Source organism: Mauremys reevesii, linkage group 10, assembly GCF_016161935.1.
Source record: "Mauremys reevesii isolate NIE-2019 linkage group 10, ASM1616193v1, whole genome shotgun sequence".
Lineage (NCBI taxonomy): Eukaryota > Metazoa > Chordata > Testudines > Geoemydidae > Mauremys > Mauremys reevesii.
In genome coordinates this window covers 53,899,412-53,919,543 of record NC_052632.1, presented here as the reverse complement: position 1 = coordinate 53,919,543, position 20,132 = coordinate 53,899,412, and the positions used below count along the sequence as shown (strand labels likewise).

Below are 20,132 nucleotides of genomic sequence, written 5' to 3'. Positions count from 1 at the left end.
TGGTGTGGAGAAGTGCTCACTGTATGGTATCAGGACAGAGCATCAAATGACTTACAAGTAGGCATTGCCATGCAGCCATCTGCAGGAGCGCTGGAACAATTTTTACAGTGGGGGTGCTGAGAGCCGGTGAACCAAACTGTAAACCCTGTATATGATGGAAATCATTTTAAGACAGGGGGTGCAACAGCACCTCCCATCACCCCTAGTTCCAGCATCTATGGGCATCTGGCATGGTCAGCAGAACTGACCATGCCAGATGCCCAGTTAATATTGGCAGGTGGCGGGGCAGTTACAAAGTTAGTCATACTAACGTGTTTGTATATTATTGCCATTTCTCCCACCCTTTTATTAAAAACAAAACAAAAACAAAAAAACAACCCCCCCCCCCCACATAGGGTGACCAGACAGCAAATGTGAAAATCGCGACAGGGGTGGGGGGTAATAGGAGCCTATAGAAGACAAAAACCCCAAAATCGGGACTGTCCCTATAAAATCAGGACATCTGGTCACCCTTCTCTCGCTCTCTCACACATACACACACTCCTCTCTTTGGGGCACAGCCTGGCTCTTCATATGCCTTTGTACCAGTACCCAATACATTCAGGGACTTCTGTAAGGGAGAATGAGTGGCTCAGTGTTACCAAAAATTTAGACCCTGGCTGAGTGACATTCTGGAGTAGGTGTGAGAACTTTTTCTACATTTTGTAATGTACCCATATTGAAGCAGAACTGCCTTGTCTACACAGGGATGTTAACAGGTGTCCTAAATTTTGTCATTGAGCAAGACCAGGGTTTACTTTGACCAACTAACATGTTAAAACTATAACTTGGCTTGTCCACACTAGGATCTTAAAACATATGGGCTGACACCTTTTCTCCTGGTGAAGCCAAGGGCTTGGTGAAGATGACACTTAACAGGGAGGCAGCACTCTTTTCATGCTAGTCTTGCTCAATGGAAAAACACGGAACCTGAAAGCAAATAACCAGGGGAGGACAAACTACGGCCTGCGGACCGGATCCAGCCCATCAGGGTTTTCAATCCGGCCCGCGGGATTGCCAGCCCCATGGCGCACCAGGGCTAAGTCAGGCTCCCTGCCTGCCCTGGCCCTGAGTCGCTCCTGGAAGCGGTCGGCATCATGTCCCTGCGGCTCCTGAGCGGGGTCGGGGGCCCAGGAACGAGGAACCGCAGCCAATGGGAGCTTTGGGGGTGGTACCTGCAGGTGAGGAGCCACTGCCAGACATGCTGGCCACTTCTGGGAGAGGTGCAGGGCCTGGGCAGGCAGGGAACCTGCCTTAGCCCCGCTACGGCCGCTGCCACTCCAGAGCCACTTCAGGTAAGCGGTGCCAGGCTGGAGTCGGCACCCCAAACCCCTCCTGCACCCCACACCCCAACCCCCTGCCTTGAGCCCCCTAGTGCACCCCAACCCCCTCCCTCCTGCCCCCCAACCCCCTGCCACACCCTGCACTCCCTCCCACACCCCAGCCCTACATTCATGGCCCTGCATACAACTTCCCCACCCAAATATGGCCCTCAGGCCAAAAAGTTTGCCCACCCCTGAACTGAACCCAAAAGGGGCATGTAAATAGCTTCCATTATGTCCACAGATAAACAGAGTAAAACTGATTTATTTGGGGTTTGGATCCCATTGGGAACGGGGTGCTGGAGACAGGAGTACTTGCTGAGCTGTTTGCAGTTAAGTCTGCAGCTTTTGGGGTGTGTTTCAGATCCTGGGTCTGTGTTGCAGCAGATTAGCGTGTCAGGCTCAAACAGACAGGGTTCTGGAATCCCAAGCTGGCAGGGAAGACAGGCTCAGAGGTAGTTTCAGCACATCAGGTGACAGCTCCAAGGGGGTCTCTGTGACCAAACCCATCACACCTATTATATCAATATCCTCATTCAATACCAGGCACTCAAGTTCATCCATCTTAATATTTAGAGTTACTGCATTTGTATACAAGCACTTATCAAATGTGTCAAAATGTAGTTGTCTGTCTTCATGTGATGTAACTGAATGGGACACTTTCATTTGCCTATTTCTCTTCAGTTTCTACCTGTACTTGATCAATCATAGAATCATAGAATATCAGGGTTGGAAGGGACCTCAGGAGGTCATCTAGTCCAACCCCCTGCTCAAAGCAGGACCAATCCCCAGACAGATCAATACATATCCTCTCCTGTTTACTAAGATATAGAGCCGTGCTGTTAATAAATCCGCCATAAGGGATGTCTCTGTCTGAACCATGTGTTCATCCACACCTGTTGGCTTTCCCCCAGCGTTTAGTTTATTTCCACTAACTTTTTAATTTTACCTGCCAGCAATCTCATTCTGTTTTGGTTTAGGTGGAACCCATCTTTCCTAGATAGGCTCTTCCTTTCCCAAAAGATTCCCCAGTTCCAAATAAATCTAAATCCCTCCTCTCTACACCACTCTGTCATCCACCCATTGAGACCCTGAAGTTCTACCTAACTGGCCCTGCGTGTGGAACTGGAAGCATTTCAGAGAATGCTACCATGGTCTTTAATTCATTGTCCTCACCTGGACTGTTGGAGGCAAAGTATCTATTGGGTTTCTGGGAAACTGGACGGGCGGAAGCCCGCCCAATGCTAAAGGATCCCCCCCCAGCCTAAGAGGAGGATCTACGGGACCTCAGAAACCCACTAATTTCAGGGGACAACTAATAAAAGAACAGGGACAGGAGTGCGGTCAAAGGGTCACAAGATGGAGGCAAAGTAGCTGGGCTGTTCCCTCTTTGGAGAAAGAATCTCCTGAATGGGAGCTGTGAAAAGTCTGCCTGGTGCATCTACAGTTAAAATCTCCAGACTACTTTCTGTAGTAGAATAGGCTGGGAATTCTTTTGAATAGGTGAAAACTTGATTAAGAACAAATTCATTCAGCTCTGATGAATCCTTAAATGTGCTCATGATGGCTCCTTTAGACATTAAATCCCATCAAAGGGAGCCAGGGATGACTAGATTAACTTTAATGGTGCAATCAATATTCAGAGTTTTTCAGTATCTCAGGCAACTGTACTGGATAACAAGGGCCTGGAAAAAAAGCATGTCAGGCCACAAGCTGCATCATACACAAACAGCAGAAAGACTGTAATGATTCTAGCAACTACTTCTGATTATGGACTTAAAATCTCTTGAGAGGGAACTTCCCTGTCGATGCTGTTTTTGTGAAGAGGAATTAGGAACTTTAGAGTCAATGGCAGAACAGGAGAAAGAAAAGCGTACCAGATTTCTCTGTGAATTCGGTACCCTTCTTTGTGTGTTATGAAGGGATATTTCCCCTGGAATGAGCTAATTGCGGGCAGGGGGAAACTGCTGATTTTATGGGCTCAGAACAGGAATGCCAGCTTAAGTGGAGCTCCAAAAAAGGATGGAGCATCAGAATTCTCCAATCACAAACATGTTTTTGACCTGTCCATCCAACTATTTCCAGTGTAGATGGGAGAGAGGGCTGGGGAGAGGAGGCACACAGGAAGTTAGAACGAAGGCCCAATGGTATGGGAAGGGGGAAGGAAATGGGGGGAGGCGAGGAGGCACACAGAAGGGGGGAAAGGGGAGCTGGGGGACACACAGAGCCCCTGGCTTGAGTTTAGCAAAATACACTTTGTGCTGACCATGACCCCCTTCTGGTTTCCCAATTTTCCCCAAAATCAATAGGGTTCTGTCCACTGATGGCTAGAATGTTTGGAATTGAGCGGATTTAGTGTTCCAAAGTTATCACTTTACAGACAGAGAAATGCCATCCAGATGAACGTCAGACCTTGCTTTGCATCCGACAAAGTGGGTATTCACCCACGAAAGCTCATGCTCCAAAACGTCTGTTAGTCTATAAGGTGCCACAGGACTCTTTGCTGCTTTTACAGATCCAGACTAACACGGCTACTCCTCTGATACTAGACTTTGCTTTGCTTGGTCAAAAGTACAATTATTTGAGCGGCCCTTCCTAGCAAACTAGTAATCTAAAAATATAACTCTGATACCATCCCTGAGATGCAGAAAAGATATACTGATACACAGAGGTTACTTTGCCAAAACTGAAATGCAGCCCTCATGAGAGTGGACATAGCAGCTGTTGAAAAATATGCACAAAACTAATTCGGAGACTCACAAAGTTTAAGGCCTGAACGGGACCGTTAGATCTCCCAGTCTGACCTCCTGTATAGAGCAGGCCATTACATTTCATCTGTACTGAGCCCAATAACTTGTCTTTGGCTAAAGCGTATCTTCTAGAAAGGCAGCCAGTCTTGATTTGAAGACATCACGGGTATGTCTACACAGCAGCTTCCCAGCACGGGCAGACAGACTTGGGTTAGCCCTGCCTGCTTGAGCTAGCACGCTAAAAAGAGCAGCGTGGCCACAACGGCACGGGCAGCAGCTTGGGCCAGCCACCTGAGTGTGCACCCAGAGGTGGGCAGGCTTGTACTCAGTGTGGCGATGGTGACACAGGCCAGCCACCTAAGTACAAACCCGCTCAACCCCCGGGGGCACCCTCGGGTGGCTAGCCCAAGCTGCCGCCTATGCCACGGTGGCCACACTGTTATTTTTAGCGCGCTAGCTTAAAGAGATCCAGTGCATCTGTCTGCCTCAGTGGTTCTCAACCTGTGGCCCAGTCATCACACAGCTGCAGCCCAAGTGACATCCTCAGGCCATACATGTAGTACATATATTGCGTAGATGCGGCCCACATAACACAGAGAGAGCTGCGTATGCAGCCCACAATGGTAATTAGGTTGAGAACCACTGGTTTACCTGCACTGGTGGTGATCATTGCGGAGTCCCACTAGAAACACCCCCATTCAGAGAGGATTCCCCATTGACAGCTGCTTTTTGAAAACTACTGGTCAAACCATTTAATGTATTCTTTACTGATACTATACAACACTAATCAGAATGTCGTGCAATACTAAGTAAAACCCCTCACAAAGTATTTGGTATATTACAGCTATGCATTGATGCCAGTCAATATGGCTTCATTATATTCCCGTCCCTAAACTCTTTATTATTTTATTAATGAAATCCAGTCTCAGGTTTTCCATTATTTTGCCTGGGATTGATATCCAGGCTAACTAGCCTCATTACTCTCATAATCCAATTAGGCTCTTTTTTAATATTGGCACATCATTAGTGGGATTAAGCTATAAAGACGAAAGAGCTGCTTTGGTGGTATAAGCTGCATCCACACCAGGAGCACTCTGCCAGTACAGTATACCAGGACAGCTATAGTATAGGCAGAATACTGGTATAGCCATACAGGCAAAACATTCCTTCTTTACTCTTGGCCTATGCAATTACCAACTTCCAGTCCAGTGGCATATTCATCTCTACCCATTCAAACAGTGTTGGAAGCAATACCCTTTGTGTTAGAAAATTATCTTCTATCATTTCAAGACACTCTAATGATGTTTTCCTACTAGCTGCAGAAGACCCCCAGCATGCATCCCCCAAACTAAGGTCCCTCAAAACAACACAATTTCTCTCTCCACACATTACAGACCGGTGTTTTGGGAGTAACATCCTCTTCTCTGGTTTGATTTGGGGGTTTGTAACAGAGCCCCATTCATCCTTCTGGGCTTTGTTAGTTGGCACATCGATCCATGTACATTCAAGTCCCTGCACTTCTGAGTTCCCAATAAATCTAAAACCGGTAATGGTGTCTAATGCAGAGTGCCCCCTAGACACACTTATTTTAACCACTTGGTCCTTCTTGCACAGGTGATAAGCAGTGATTTTAACATTCCAATCATGTGAATAATCCCATCAGGTTTCAGGAATGCCAATTATATCACATTTCTCCTCAATGAAAATTCCCAATTGCTTTTGCTTGCTACCTGGACTCCTAGCATTGGTATATAAGCAACTGAACATTTCTTCTCTTCATATTTGACACACACAACGTGCATGAGAAATAGTCACAGCTAGGGCTGAAAAAGTTTCTTCCCATCTCCCCCCAGCATATCTGAGCACTGCAGAGGGATGTTAGGGACTGCAGCACAGACAGTACCCAACACGCACAGCAGGACAAAATGGCAGCTTCGGAACCGAATTGGCTGGGAGCACGTTGGCTTCTCACAGCCTTAGTGATGTTTGCAACGTGGATGCATTGGCTACGTTTTCATGCTGATGAAATACCTTGCATTAATCTGTACCTTATTCATAAACCAGCATACCATCAGGGTTCCCCTACCGCCAAGGCATAGAAGGGATGAAAAGCAATAGCAGAGGTGTGAATCCCCTGTGGTTCTGCCCCTTAGCTTACCTGTGTGAGGGCTGATTGCAGTTAGTAACTCTGGGTTCCCAATGGCAAGACAGCCTGGGGACTGAGCCCCACCCAGCTGCTCAATGGCGCACTCCATCCACAGGAGGTCTTCGGTGACAGGCCTCTCCCAGAGCGTGCTGCCGTTGGTGCCCGAGACAGCAGTAACAAAGACACATGGAGTGGAAAGGCCTGAAGAAAGAACACATTGCAGAGGGAAGAGTACTGTCCTCCCCTCTACCTGTCCGTGAACACAACCAGTTCAGTGGGGTAACTTGTCCCCCCGTCCTGTCCCCAGATGGCCAGCGTTAATGTTTCCCCTTTATATTCACACTGTCTCTCTCAAGTCTCCCTCTTTCTTCTGGCTTGGTGAATAGTGGTTCCTGCTTTGGGACTCAGAGAAGACAGCAGCGCGGCTAGACACGTGCTGCACAGACATCGAATGCTAGTTCCTTGGGAGATTTATTCCTTATCTCTGTTGAGGACAACTCCATCCACCCAAGGGGTCCCTGTCATCGCAGCATTACTGACCAGCACTAAAAGAGAAAGCACAGCCCTCACCACTATGCCTCTGTCTGTTCCTGCTTAGAGTCACAGTTACCTTCATCTGAACAGGATCTGTTAAAACTGCTGCTGCCATTGGTATCTTTGAAAACGAAGATAACATCTTGCACTTTGTCTTCGTTCACATCTTCTACAGCCAGAAACTTGTAGGTCACTGCAGAGAGATCACAGACCGGATGCTAGAAAGCAGTGCAGATCAACAGGATTGAAGGGCACAGTGACAACGCAAGTAAACTGGAGGAAAATGCATTTTCTTAAAAGCCTGCTTGCTGCCCCCTCCCTTTTTCTTTGGGAAAGCAATGCCAAGATAGATCAGCACTTTCTTTATACTAGTGTTTGAACAGTGCCTAACAGGGGGATCTCTGGTCTAGGATCGGGGTCCCTAGGCACTACCACAAAAATACAACAACAGTTGTATCCAGCAGTAAATATTAGGAAACCTTATGCAGTTAGGGGCGTCAAACAGTTAAGAATTTGATAATCTCTGAAACTGTGCTAATGTAATACACTGCTTTAGGGCATGCACTTGTCTCTCTCTAATGGCTGGCACTTGCAGATATAATAGCCTGGTACTAGGTCTTAGTCAATGGAGCTCTCCTTTAGCTCAAAGGGTAGAGGCCAGTGCTTATAGTGCTGGAAGCACTGGGTTTGATCCCTGCTGATGTGCTCGATGTCTGTGTAACGTGGCCACAGTTTGCTAGGAACACACAAGACAGAAGCACTGCTCCTCCCCTTAAAGCGAAGGAGGCCGATTCAAGTGACATAGCAAGCTGTAAGGGCAGAGAAGGCTGTAGTGTCAAAGGTCTGGCATACAATGGAGCTCTATCTAGCTTTTCACAGAAGAGTTCAATAAAAGGACATTTCTCTTCAGAATTAAGCATGAGAGTAATTTACAAGAGAGACATGATTCTCTCCCCTCACTAATCCAATGACGGTAAGCTAGAGGTACTCATTTCTGATGGAGGAAGGACCCCGTTACTGCTCTTAAGTCTCAGATCAAAGGCACTTAAAGAACATTTTAAGTTGAAGTTCAACCATAATAAAGGTCAATTAAGTAAAAACATCCTCTCAAGCTTTGCCGAACCAAGGGCCAATCTGCTACCTTTCTAGTGCTTGAGGGCAGCACTAATTTGCCTATGTATAAAAGATTTCAAACGCCTACCAGAAGGCCACTCCAATTAAGATAGGCCATTGCATATCAAGACCTGGGATACCTGCAGCTCACACTCTCATGAGCAACATCCTTGCAGGCCCTAGATGGGGTAGGCTACCTATGGTACCCGTGCCCAAGGCAGTATGCGAGCTGATTTTCAGTGGCACTCACACTGCCCGGGTCCTAGCCACCGGTCCGGGGGGCTCTGCATTTTAATTTAATTTTAAATGAAGCTTCTTAAACATTTTAAAAACCTTATTTACTTTACATACAATAGTTTAGTTCTATATTATAGACATAGAAAAAGACCTTCTAAAAACGTTAAAATGTATTACTGGCACGCGAAACCTTAAATTAGGGTGAATAAATGAAGACTCGGCACAGCACTTCTGAAAGGTTGCCAACCCCTGCCCTAGACTGAGGCCACACTTTGGCCAGGGTTCTACAATCCCGATTATGACGAGCACAGGGAAATGAGCGCTTAGAAATATTGTTTAGTCCATCAGACTCACCCGCACGGTCATATTTCCTGTTCCATGTCCTTTGTGAAACAGGCCTGACTGGACACGGGATGATGAACGAAAAGGCAAACACCACAATCAGGCACAGGAATAATGAGAGGAAGAAGGCAGCAGTGCGCCATCGGGAGAGCTGAGACAAGCGGGTGGGCTTCTTGCAGAGACCTTCTTTCTCTGCACAGTTCTCATGGTTATCTGGAGCTTTCCCATCCTCATTCTTCAGAGGGTGGATCTCTGCTTCCAAGTCCTTGTTCTCCATCACAGAATACTCATCAGAATTCATCAGACAATTTGCGTCACCTGCAGTAACAGAAAGGTCGGCGTTACAATAGACTTTGGAACAGATCAAAGAAAGCAAGGTACAGGATATTCAAGCACTACCTCAGAGCTTCGGATTGGAAAGCACTGAATTATTAACAATGGCACAGCAGGAAAAAAAACTATAGGTGTTAAACAGGAGCTAAGCAAATAATATCACATGGCCTCAGCACAGCTTCATGTGAAACAGGAAACAACGACTGGTATTAGACGATTCCCACGCTGCAAGGAGGGGAGAAAATGTGGATGAAGAAATATAGCTCTGTTGACATTCACCTGCAAAACTCAGTACTCAGGCTGGATACAGCTGGAATAGGGAAGATAAAGAAGGGCCACAAGCGCTTCAGTATTCTAGACTGGAGGGCCCTGACAGGGTCTGTAGGAAAAGCATGCACTGAAAGCTTTTCACTGGCACACTGATCCTTGCCGTGTAATGTAGATTTCAGTACAATTCCAGGGCCGTGGAGGGAGTCTGTGAGCTTCATACGCTGACACAAATCAGAAAGTCATTCCCTAGTGTAATGGATACAGGAGTTTTCCCAGGAGAGAGAAAAGCAAACACTGAGACATTCTACACAGGAGCTAAACAAACCCATTAACCCCGTCTCTGAGAAACCAAAGGGCACCTGACACTGCTACACACCAGTTCCAGCCTCAGGCAGGAAAGCAAGGGGGTGGGCTAACACACTGCAACATCTGGGGATGAAGACTCTTTCCCAGAATAAAATGAAAGGTAGGAGCTTAAACTAGAGTCGGCCAGTAATAGCTGTGGTGCTTTTCTATCAGCAGTTGAATAAATTACTCAGGCATTAATTTTCCTCCCTTATTCATCCAGTTTTATAGACAGTCAAACGGTATTTGTCAAAGACATGACTTTCTTTCTGGCAATCAGCAAATAGTTTATAACTAGCACCACATTATTTGGGCAGTTTACTGAAAACCTCTCTTTCACGCCTGGCAGAAGAGAGCAGGCAGTGCCTTGATGGCATTACCACTCGCTGCACGGAGCAAAGGGAATACCTGGCTTTATGCCTGCACTGCAAAGTGCAGGACCCGAAGAGCACTAGACCCTTACTTGGGAGCTTCCTACCTCCCAAGTGAACTCACAATCCCATGACTCTCATCAGCCAGTCCCAACCCTCAGCAAAAAGTGAGGATCGTAAGGGAAATGAATGAAAAATAGTAGATATAGACGAAAATGAGCTTGGGTAAACTCCTTCCTTTGGGTCTACCAAGGCATCTTTTGTTTCTATGTCTGTCAAAACAGAGTCACATTCATGAGACCAGCACAGCTCATGTGACACGTAAGCAAATAATCAGGTTGGTTTGCTTGTTAATTTATTCTAAAAGCCACAAGTAATAGCTTTAAAAAAAAATCAGGCACGTCACAGAAACCCAGAGCTTAAAACCTACAATCATAATAAAAATCAATTTTACACCAGGTTAGTTTTCAGGCCTCATTAAACTGTTGGGGGAAAGAGAAAGGAAGAATGAAAAATATAATGTTCCAATGGCCTTGAACAAAAGCTGCACTACAGCTTGTCATAAAAGATTATTTAAGAGCCAATAAACATGATGACAAAGTCAATTTTCCAGAGCCATGCCCTGAGCAGTCACATGCCCAATTTCTGTCTGAATAATTTACCTCTCCAGGAGTCTCAGCAGCAGATCTCATAGACTTTAAGGCCAGAAGGGACCATCATGATCATCTCATCTGATCTCCTGCCCATTGCAGGCCACAGAACCTCACCCACCCACTCCTGTAATAGACGCATAACTAAGGCTATGATTTTGGCACGGGTATTTTTTATTAAAAGTCATGGACAGGACACAGGCAATAAACAGTAAATCATGAAAATATAAACAAAGCTGAAGCCTAAGCCCCGTCACCCGGGGCTGATGCCCGAGTCCTGCTGCCTGGGCTTCATAGGGCCCCCCCGGCTTGGGGCTCCGGACAATTGCCCTGCTTCCTATCCCTTAATGCAGGCCCTGGAAACAATGATGCACGAAATGGGATTTTTGACACTTCTTGTACTGCAGATTTTAAAGGAAATAAGTGATTTCTCATTTTTTTCCTCAAATGTAACGCTTTCATCGGAATTTTCAAGAACACAAAAACATCTCTTTGTATCATGGAATCTTTGACCTCCATGACAGAATCGCAGCCTTATGCATAACCTCTGCTGAGTTACTGAAGGCCTCAAATCATGATTTAAAGACTTCAAGTTAGAGAATCCATCATTCACACTAGTTTAAACCTACAACTGACCTGTGCACCACGCTGCAGAGGAAGGCGAAACCCCTCCAGGGTCTCTGCCTATCTGACCCGGAGCAAAATTCCTTACTAACCCCAAATATGGCGATCAGTTAGACCCTGAGCATGTGGACAAGATTCACTAGCTAGAGAGAGAGAGAGAGACACACACAGACTCTCTCACACACACTCTTCAGTGTTAAAAGGAAACACACATGGTCATTACGGCCTGAGGCCACGGGTCCTTTGGAGCAGATACTGCATGAACAGAACTGCTTCCTCCCTCAGACCTGGGTCAACTCTTATGCTGCATTTTTTCCATCTGGCAAGGGTGAGTAGTAAGAATCCTATGTGCCTAATGGTACGGCATAAGATGGTGCCTAGCCCTCCAATGGAAAATCCCAGATAAAAGGTGGACAAAGCCGCTTCAAATATCTGATTAAAGAAAAGGAGAATTGAGACGGCCTTGTTGATCAGGGGTTGTTTGCATCTGGGTTCCATTTTATCCAAACTAGCAAAGTAAAGTGGGTACAAATGAAAAGACAAGCACACCTTAGCATGGGAAGATCTACTGAAATCTAACACAACTCCAGTGTCTCTGGAAGCAAACTGTTTGTCTGTGGAGAGCTTACCACTCCATTTCTATCCCCGTAAGAGCCATCGGGGAACGGGGGGGGGGGGGGAGGAGGGGACTGCAAAGTGGTGACTGACAACAAAGGGCCTTTGAAGCAGAGGAATGAGAGCACTGAGAAAACCATGGTGCTACCAGAGCCAGGGGCAGGAGCTCATGTGGACAGCCAGTAAGTGACTCAGAAGGGGAATCAGACTGGCCAGCTCACCCATCCACCTACTACATTTCGTTAGATTTATACAAATGTGTTTTAAGCAGCATAAATCCCTGGCAATTTTTTTTTTTTTTAAAGAACATCATTTTGTACCAGAATAGAGCTCCGACAGATATAACTGCCTCCGTATCACCACAAGAGTCAGCAATAATTTAAAAACCTCACCTTTTTCTACAGGCCCTGTCCACATCTAGTAAATCAACCTGCCTCAGAAGTCAGAGAAAACTGGGTGGTGGACTAGGGTTGCCAACTTTCTAATCAAACAAAACCAAACATCCCTGCCATGCTCCTTCCCTGAGGCCCTGCCCCTTCTGAGGCTCCGCCCCCACTCACTCCATCCCCCCTCTCTCTGCTGCTTGCTCTCCCCGACTCTCTCTCACTTTCACCGGGCTGGGGCAGGGGGTTGGGGTGTGTGTGGGGGGGTAAGGGCTGCGACTGGGGGTGCGGGCTCTGGGGTGAGGCTGGGGATGAGAGGTTTGGATGCAGGGGGCCATGATCTCTGGACTGGGCGTGCAGGCTCTAGGTGGGACCAGAAATGAGGGATTTATGGTGCACGAGAGGGCTCTGGGCTGGGGGAGGGGGTTGGGATGCAGGGGGGTGCAGCCTCCGGGGTGGGGACAGGGATGAGGGGTTGGGGGTGCAGGAGGTGGCTCCGGGCTGGGACAGAGGGTTGGGGTGCAGGAGGGAATGTGAGGTCCTAGCAGCACTTACCGTGGCTCCGAGGAAGTGGATTCCAGGTCCCTGTGGCTCCATGCGCTGCCCTCACGCCTGCAGGCACTGCCCCTGCAGCTCCCATTGGTCATGGTTCCTGGCCAATGCAACCTGCTTACCCTGCACTCAGAGTGCGGGCAGCGCGTGGAGCCTCCCTGGCCACCCATGTGCCTGGGGGCTGCAGGGACCTAGCGGACGTTTTCGGGAGCCACACAGAGCTAGGGCAGGCAGAAAGCCTGCCTTAGCCCTGGGCCCCTGCTGCGCTGCCGACCGGACTTTTAACTTTTCAACTGGGTGTTCTTTTCAAAAACCAGATGCAATTCTATGGCAGACACACCTTGCTTCCTTGTGACATTGGGTGCTGCACATCCACCAGCTCTGCTGGCCAGAAACTTGACATGGGAAGAGTCAATGCTAGGAAGCATTCCAACTAGGAATGGAACAGAGGAAGGAATGGTCTTGCATATAGATTTCCCATTCAGAGTTGGCCATTTTGCTGGTTTGCCACTTTCTCCTCCTTGATCATCTGTCTGAGCAAGTGAATCAGGTATCATTTAGTTCTTGTAGCAGGAGGTCCTGGCAATACAGGTAATATTGCACTGGTAAGCACCAGGAAGGGAGCCCCGAGCACCAGGACAGGTTCTTGGGATGATTCCCCAGCCACAGGCTGAGCATCCAAGTAGTGCTGCTCATTGCTACATTAAGCATCAACTGGAAGCCCCAGGGTAGCTCAGCCCAGCATTTCTGCACTAGGAGCTGTGCCATCATGCTAGAGCAGCTTCTGACGTGATAGAATGCACCCATCACCCATAATTAAACCCACCCCCTATCCTACCACAATAGCAGGAAAGTGGATTCTCCACTGGACTTGGTTTGATGATAACGCCTCAAACCTTTCCGTGAGAAGTTATTTTTATAATGTGATACAAATCACTTCAAAGTCATTTAAGGTTGGACAAGGGTAATAAATTCTGGGGTAATTATACTGACAATCTCAGCAACTTTCCCTTCATTTGCAACAATGACTAACTCAAAAATATGACCCACAGCATTTGTTTCCCTATTTGGGCAGTACTCAGGGCAGGTCTACACTACAGAGTTTCAGCTGTACCACTGCAGCGCTTCTAGTGAAGATGCTCTAAGCCAATGAGAGGGAGCTCTCACACTGACATAGTGCTGTCTACACTAGTGTGTAGGTGTGAGGCCAGGTTTACACTACAGACTTATATTGGTATAACTATGTCGCTCAGGGGTGTGGATTATTCACACCCGAGTGACGCAGTTATACCGAAGTAATTCTACAGTGCAGACCAGGGCTAAGGGCTCATCTTCACATACAACACTACAGCGGTGCAGCTGCGCTGCTCTAATCCTTTAGTGAAGATGCTCCTACACTTATCGAAGAGCTCCTCCCACTGGCATAGTAAATCCACCTCCCCGAGAGGCAGTAGCTATGCCGATGGGAGAAGCTCTCCTGCCAACCTAGCGCTCTCTACATGGGCGGGTTAGGTTGGTATAACTATGCATAATCCACACCCCTGAGTGACATAGTTATACTGATATAGGTCTGTAGTATAGACCTGGCCTCACACCACTGGAGTAAAGGGAGGGTTGGAGTGCCCATTTGGAAATCCAATCTGCTGGTGATTCAAATGCAGCTGGAAAGCTCAGACCCTGAAAATGGCAAAGAACAGCCCAGCCCTACCCAAAACTGTTTGTTCTTTGAATCACAAAGAAATCTGGTAATTAGTTTTCCAGTCGTCTCCAAACAAACAATAGCCCCACTTTCAGTTGTTTTCTCCGGTCTTTTAACAGCTGATGTTTTGTCTGCCAGTAGTATAGAACACAGGTTACTCCCATTTGTTAAATTAATCCAAAACAGGTGTTCAAATCTGGTTAAGTATGCAATTATGTAATTAAACTCAGCTGTGTAATCAGCATCTTAACTCCCACTGACTCAGACTCACTGCTCAAAAGTGGTTTCTTATTTGAAAAAACATTTACATGTTATACTTTGGAATCCCAGCAAGTAATATGTACCAAAAGCTTGAATGAACAGCTGTTGGACTGTCACCACTTTATACCCTAAAGTAGACTCTCTCAGCCCAGGGGAGCCCCAGGCTAGTCCAAGCAGTGCAGGCATAGAAGAGAAAAGCTCCATGGCCTTGCAGTCATGAGATCCCCTCTGCAAGTACGCTTCTGCTCCTGTGGGTAGCGGTGGTAGGTGGCTCCCCATGAAGCTCTCCCTCAAGGATGCAGCTTTCTGGTGAGTGAGGGGATGGGGATGGGGATGGAGGGCCACCAGGGAAGAGGCAGTCACCAGGGGAAAGGAGCTAAAAATGATGACAGATAATACCACCAAAAAGAACAAACAACAAGGGGGGGAAGGGATAGAAAAGGAGACACAATGGCAACTGCACAGGGCACGGCACAATGGGACAGGCACCAACAAATCCGCACATCCCAAGAAGGGCTCCCAGGCAATAAGGCTGGGAACCAATTCCTTAGCAGAGGATTTCACACACTTACAGATTTAGTCCACATTACAAACTGACCACCTTCAAACTTCTAAGACTATTCTTCTTTTCAGTGGAGATAAAAGATTAGAATCAGCCACACGTCAAAGTGAAGAAGAGCATGGAATGGAACCTGCAAAGCAACCTCCTATGGCCCTGCCTTTTGCTAGGGAATGCCCAATTTTCAAATATCAGCACACAACAGCGTACACTTTCCATACAACAGGGTAGGTTGCCAGTGTCACAGCCAGAAAACACATTCACTCACCACTGTGGGATTTGACTCTACCCCTCTGCTGCAGCTGCACTCCTGTGACGTAAATGTGAATGAAACGTGCTATTTAAATCACTAAAATGTTTACAATTAACTCTCTGCTTTTCATCAGTTCATCTCCCATCTTCTCTTCAGGTTTTCTTCCCTTTTCTCCCTTTAGTCTTTAAGAAAGCAATGTACCACTAAATTTCAAGAATGACTAATAACTCACCCTGTACTAGGAATAGCTACCCTCCAAGCTTCTCCTTTCAAATTACCTGTAGAGCAGCTGTTGAGCTCAAACCTCTCACTTGTTCTCATGTCAGTCTGCTGGATGGATTAGCTCACTGTCCATGGTCTGAAATACTGAGCCATCATGCCTCTACCCACAGTAATATCCCACATGATGCCAGTTTTGCCTCATCCCTGAACAATGCATCAAGGGCAAGTAACTTTTTCTAGATCTGAGGCTAAAGTACAGTTTGTGTACATCTTTCCCAGATGGATAAATCTGTCTGAAACACAACTTGCCATTTTAGGAACTAAACACAGCATTTTCACACACCTTAAGGGTGAAACATTTCTGTATGCCAGACAAAATGTTTGAAACTATAGAACGTGATTGACGGGATGAAAAAATAGACAGCTTCCACAAACTGTTCTCTGTGTAAAAAGTTACATTCTCTCAAGCAGCATTCCTTTCACACTTGATGTTTCCCACAACCACCCATGATCTGCTCCCATTTTTCTTGAGGTTTTGCTGCATTCTACATGTGTCTGTGTGGAGCCTCACTGAACTCACTAGGGACCCATCTGCAGAATCAGGGCCTGACTGGGCCAAAGTCTGCTCTGCTGATGTTAGTGCTTGGGGAGCACCAAGTACGGCCAACTTGAAATCCACAAGAAACTTTGCAAAAATCAAAAAGAATTTTTCCTCTCCGAAAAGACCTGCAGCAAACAGCAAAGTCACTTTGAAACACCCACAACACTAGGGCTATACTAAACTTTTGCTCTGAATAGCTATTTGGGCAAAAGCCTATAATTTAGCTTCAGCCAAATAATATTTTGAATACATACTGGAAGCCAAATAGTCACAAGGCAAAACTTCATCAGCCACTTTAACCCATCTCCCTGTCAGTTATGACAATAGCTCAGTATGGCGAGGAGGAGGGTGGTTCTGAGGAGACGCTGCCCCTTTTTGGCCCCTCCGTGTGGCACGAGTCACTTCTCACCTCCTTATTGTCAATTTGTATCCAAGTGCCATGTTCATCACCCCCTCACTGGCATTCTGTCTCATCTTCCTTGCAGTATCAGACCATGCCCCAAAGAGAACTCAGGACCCTGGCAGTGCATTAAACTGTATCTATAGTTTGTCTCCTGTGAGGTTGTTCATTTCTCACTCTTCTCATTTTGCCACTGGCACCATACTTCTCTTGAAAGCAGCACATATCTCATCCAGGAGACTTATCTTAACCTTCTACTGCAGGTGAACAACATAAACTAGAGAGCATTCACAGCAAGTGCTTTAAGCTTCTGAGTGCTATTCCACTTCATATCTTAGAAAGTAACGCATTTGCCATTTCGTAAGAGAACAGTCATCCTGTCTGGAATAGTTCTCATTATGATCATGTGTTCAAACTGTGAGATGTTTGCTGTTTTTTTCCCTGAAGGGTGTCAATGGGCACAGCAAGTTATTAAAATCAAATAGGAATGTAGTTGGGAAAGCATTATCTAAATTAACTCAGCCGGAATATGAGGGTGACTGACTACTGGTTATAATTACTAACTTCCTGATACATCAAACAATCAGATGTCATGCACGCAAGTGCCATTTACTGCCCTGCAGACTACGCAGCTTCAGTCCAACGCCACTTGTCTGGCTGATTAGTTTTTTAGTGTGAGTGGTCTATCTGTAACAGTCAGCAACTTAACCGTATCTGTATTGATTACTGCAGAAACTATCCAGCCCACACCTCATTCATCCACAGGTGTTCTAATCTGCAATGAAAGCGTAGTGACTTCTCCACACTTCCTAAAGATTAAATAGCAGAGGTTTCTGCGGGGTGTTTCATTACTAAAACTAGCTCCTTGTCAAACACACTGTGGTGCACTTATTAATACATTAAATATGATTTTAAATTAAAACTAAAGCTACAATTGTTGGGGGGGGGTGTCACATGGCATATAGAGAAGGTGGCTGCCTGACTCCTGGTCTCTTCAACCCCCTGCCCCACACTAATCCTCGTCAATTAAGGGTTCCTAGGTATATAAACCATAACTTTCTCTGAAATGTATTAATTAGATGAGGGGGACCCTTTCTGTTGTGTTACCATGCATAGGCACCAACTCTGTGGGTGCTCCGGGGCTGGAGCACCCATGGGGAAAAATTAGTGGGTTTTCTGAACCCACTGGCAGCCAAGCTCCCCTCCCCACCTGCCTCCCCTCCACCTCCCCCTCCCCCTCAGTGTGCCATGTCCCCGCTCCTCCGCCTACCTCCCAGAGCTGCCCCCCGGCCAGCACCAAACAGCAAGCTCCGGGAGGGTGGTGGGGGGAGGAGGAGTGAGAACATGGCACACTCAGGGGAGGAGGCGGGGCCAGGATTTGGGGAAGGAGTTGGAATAGGGGTAGGGAGGGGGCAGAGTTGGGGCAGGGAAGGGGTTGGAACAGGGGCAGGGGTGGGAAGAGGTGTGGTGGGGCGGGGCCACATGGAAGGGGTGGAGTGAGGGCGTGGCCAGGGGCAGGTCGAGCACCCAGGGGAAAGTGGGGAAGCTGGCGCCAATGTTATCATGGATCCAGCTGGGAAAAAACAAACACCAAATGACCCATGCCAGCTAAGGTCAAGGAAACCCAGCCGACTCTCACACTGGACTTTGCAGCTCTGAGGACTTAAAAAAATCAAATTTGGTATTTTCAATCTCAAGACATACATGAGCTCTCATGATGTGGAAGAAATCAAAGCTCGTTTGATCTATTTAGATAATGAAGAAAAAATTGCAATAAAAAAGGAAATTAAAATGGAGAATGCTTCATTAAGGCAAAGAGTAATCAGTCTTGAGGAGAAACAAGAAAATATTGAAAACAGATTACAAAAATAATTTGCGGTTACTAGCAGAGGCCCAGTTTGACTTCTATATTTGGAGGGGGCGCTCCTGTCACTGCACTAGTCAGTCATGGTCAGATCCAGAGGGTAGGTACATAATAGCTGAAAGTATTTTCAATACTAAAAGGATAATTTGTGGAGAGTGTATATAATCCTAGTGGTGGGAACGCCCCCTTTATCACAGAAATAACTGACACTATTTCCACAGAGCTGATGGCCCAGTGGAGCTAGGAGGAGATTGGAATGCTGTCATGGATGATATCAGAGACAAATCTGTGTTCCAGGTGAAAATCTCAGGCCTGTGCAAACCATCCATTATCTCTACTGAACTATGTTGGACTAGTGAGTATTTGGAGACTGAAGCACCCTACAAAGCGTGACTACACATATTTCTCCACAGTTCATGCCTCCTATTCCAGATCTGATTTGTTTATGAAATTTAAGGTGCCAGGCATCCTGCATGCCTGGCAGCTCAAGTCAGTAATATCATCATCTCTGATCATGCTCCAATTTCTCTTCACATAGATAGTGGTCATAATGCTACAAGATCCTCAAGGTGGAAGTTAAACACATATCTCCTTAATAAAGACCCTACATTTCTTCAGATGATTGAAAACTTCCATTACCAACTTCCTGAAGGAAAATACAAATACTGTCTCCTCTACTCCAACTTTATGGGAAGCACTGCTATCTTAAGGGGAGAATGCATAAAATTTGCAGCTGAGAAGAACGGAATAAATTACTTAGTTCTTTAACAGAGGAGGCTGCTAAGGTTTTGTGTACACTGGCAAGTGAAAAATAAAAACTTTTGTCCTTCAGAGGTGTCAAACAAACAAACAAACCCTGAAAGACAAAAGTTTTGTCTGAGGACAAGCACTGGTGTGAACAGGGCTTTATCGGCAGGAGCACTCTCCTGCTGACAACGGTAATGCCACTCCCTAACGCCGCTCATTGGGGGTGGAAATTTTTTGTCGGCGGGAGAGCTCTCTCCTGCAGACAAACAGCGGCTACACTGTGCGCCTTTTAGCAGCACTGCTGTAGCAGTACAGCCGTGTCACTAAAAATTGCGCAGTGTAGACACGGCCTAAGTGTGAGGAAAAAAACCAAAGCTGATCCTTAGAATAATGAGCTGCTGCGTTCTCACATTACCTCAGAATACAAATACATGAATGTACATTCACCCAGATTGAATTCATGCTTAATAGAATTAAACAGAGGCATTAAGAATACGGGGATAAAGTGAGCAAATTCCTTGCGAGGAAAATCAAAATGGCTTTATCCAATAACACTACATCCTCTTTGCTACAGGACAACAGTCATTCTGTACTAGAACCTGATAAAATTAACAATATAAAGACTTTTATGCACCCCTTCATACATCTCACAGCAAGTTCAATTCCAATCTATTTGACCAATTCTGACAAATGGTGTTATCTCCTCCACTTTTCAGTTAACTCAAAGAATGTGTCTGGGGTACCCTCTATTGCCTCTACTATTTGATATAGCCATGGAATCATGAGCAGCATATATCAGACACCCACCTCTCCATTGAAGGAATTACTATTTGGGGTAAAGAGTACAAGATTACCCTATACCTGGATGATATTCTGCTCACTCTCAAAAATTCTTCCTCT

The 20,132-nt window shown here is 46.4% G+C and overlaps 1 protein-coding gene across 3 annotated transcripts in view; it reads right to left on the bottom strand.

Annotated features, from left to right (window-relative positions):
* Nucleotides 1–20,132, bottom strand: part of FAM234A (family with sequence similarity 234 member A) — a 48,118-nt gene that overhangs the window by 14,239 nt on the left and 13,747 nt on the right. For 2 of the 3 annotated variants that reach the window (XM_039492794.1, XM_039492795.1), the window contains exons 2-4: nt 8,496–8,801; nt 6,868–6,984; nt 6,270–6,458 (exon numbers count right to left, since the gene is read on the bottom strand). In XM_039492794.1, the coding sequence (XP_039348728.1) occupies nt 6,270–6,458; nt 6,868–6,984; nt 8,496–8,801 (612 nt within the window). Of the gene's footprint in view, nt 1–6,269; nt 6,459–6,867; nt 6,985–8,495; nt 8,802–10,464; nt 10,572–20,132 lie in introns of those variants that run through there. The other variant, XM_039492796.1, reaches the window with a different exon arrangement.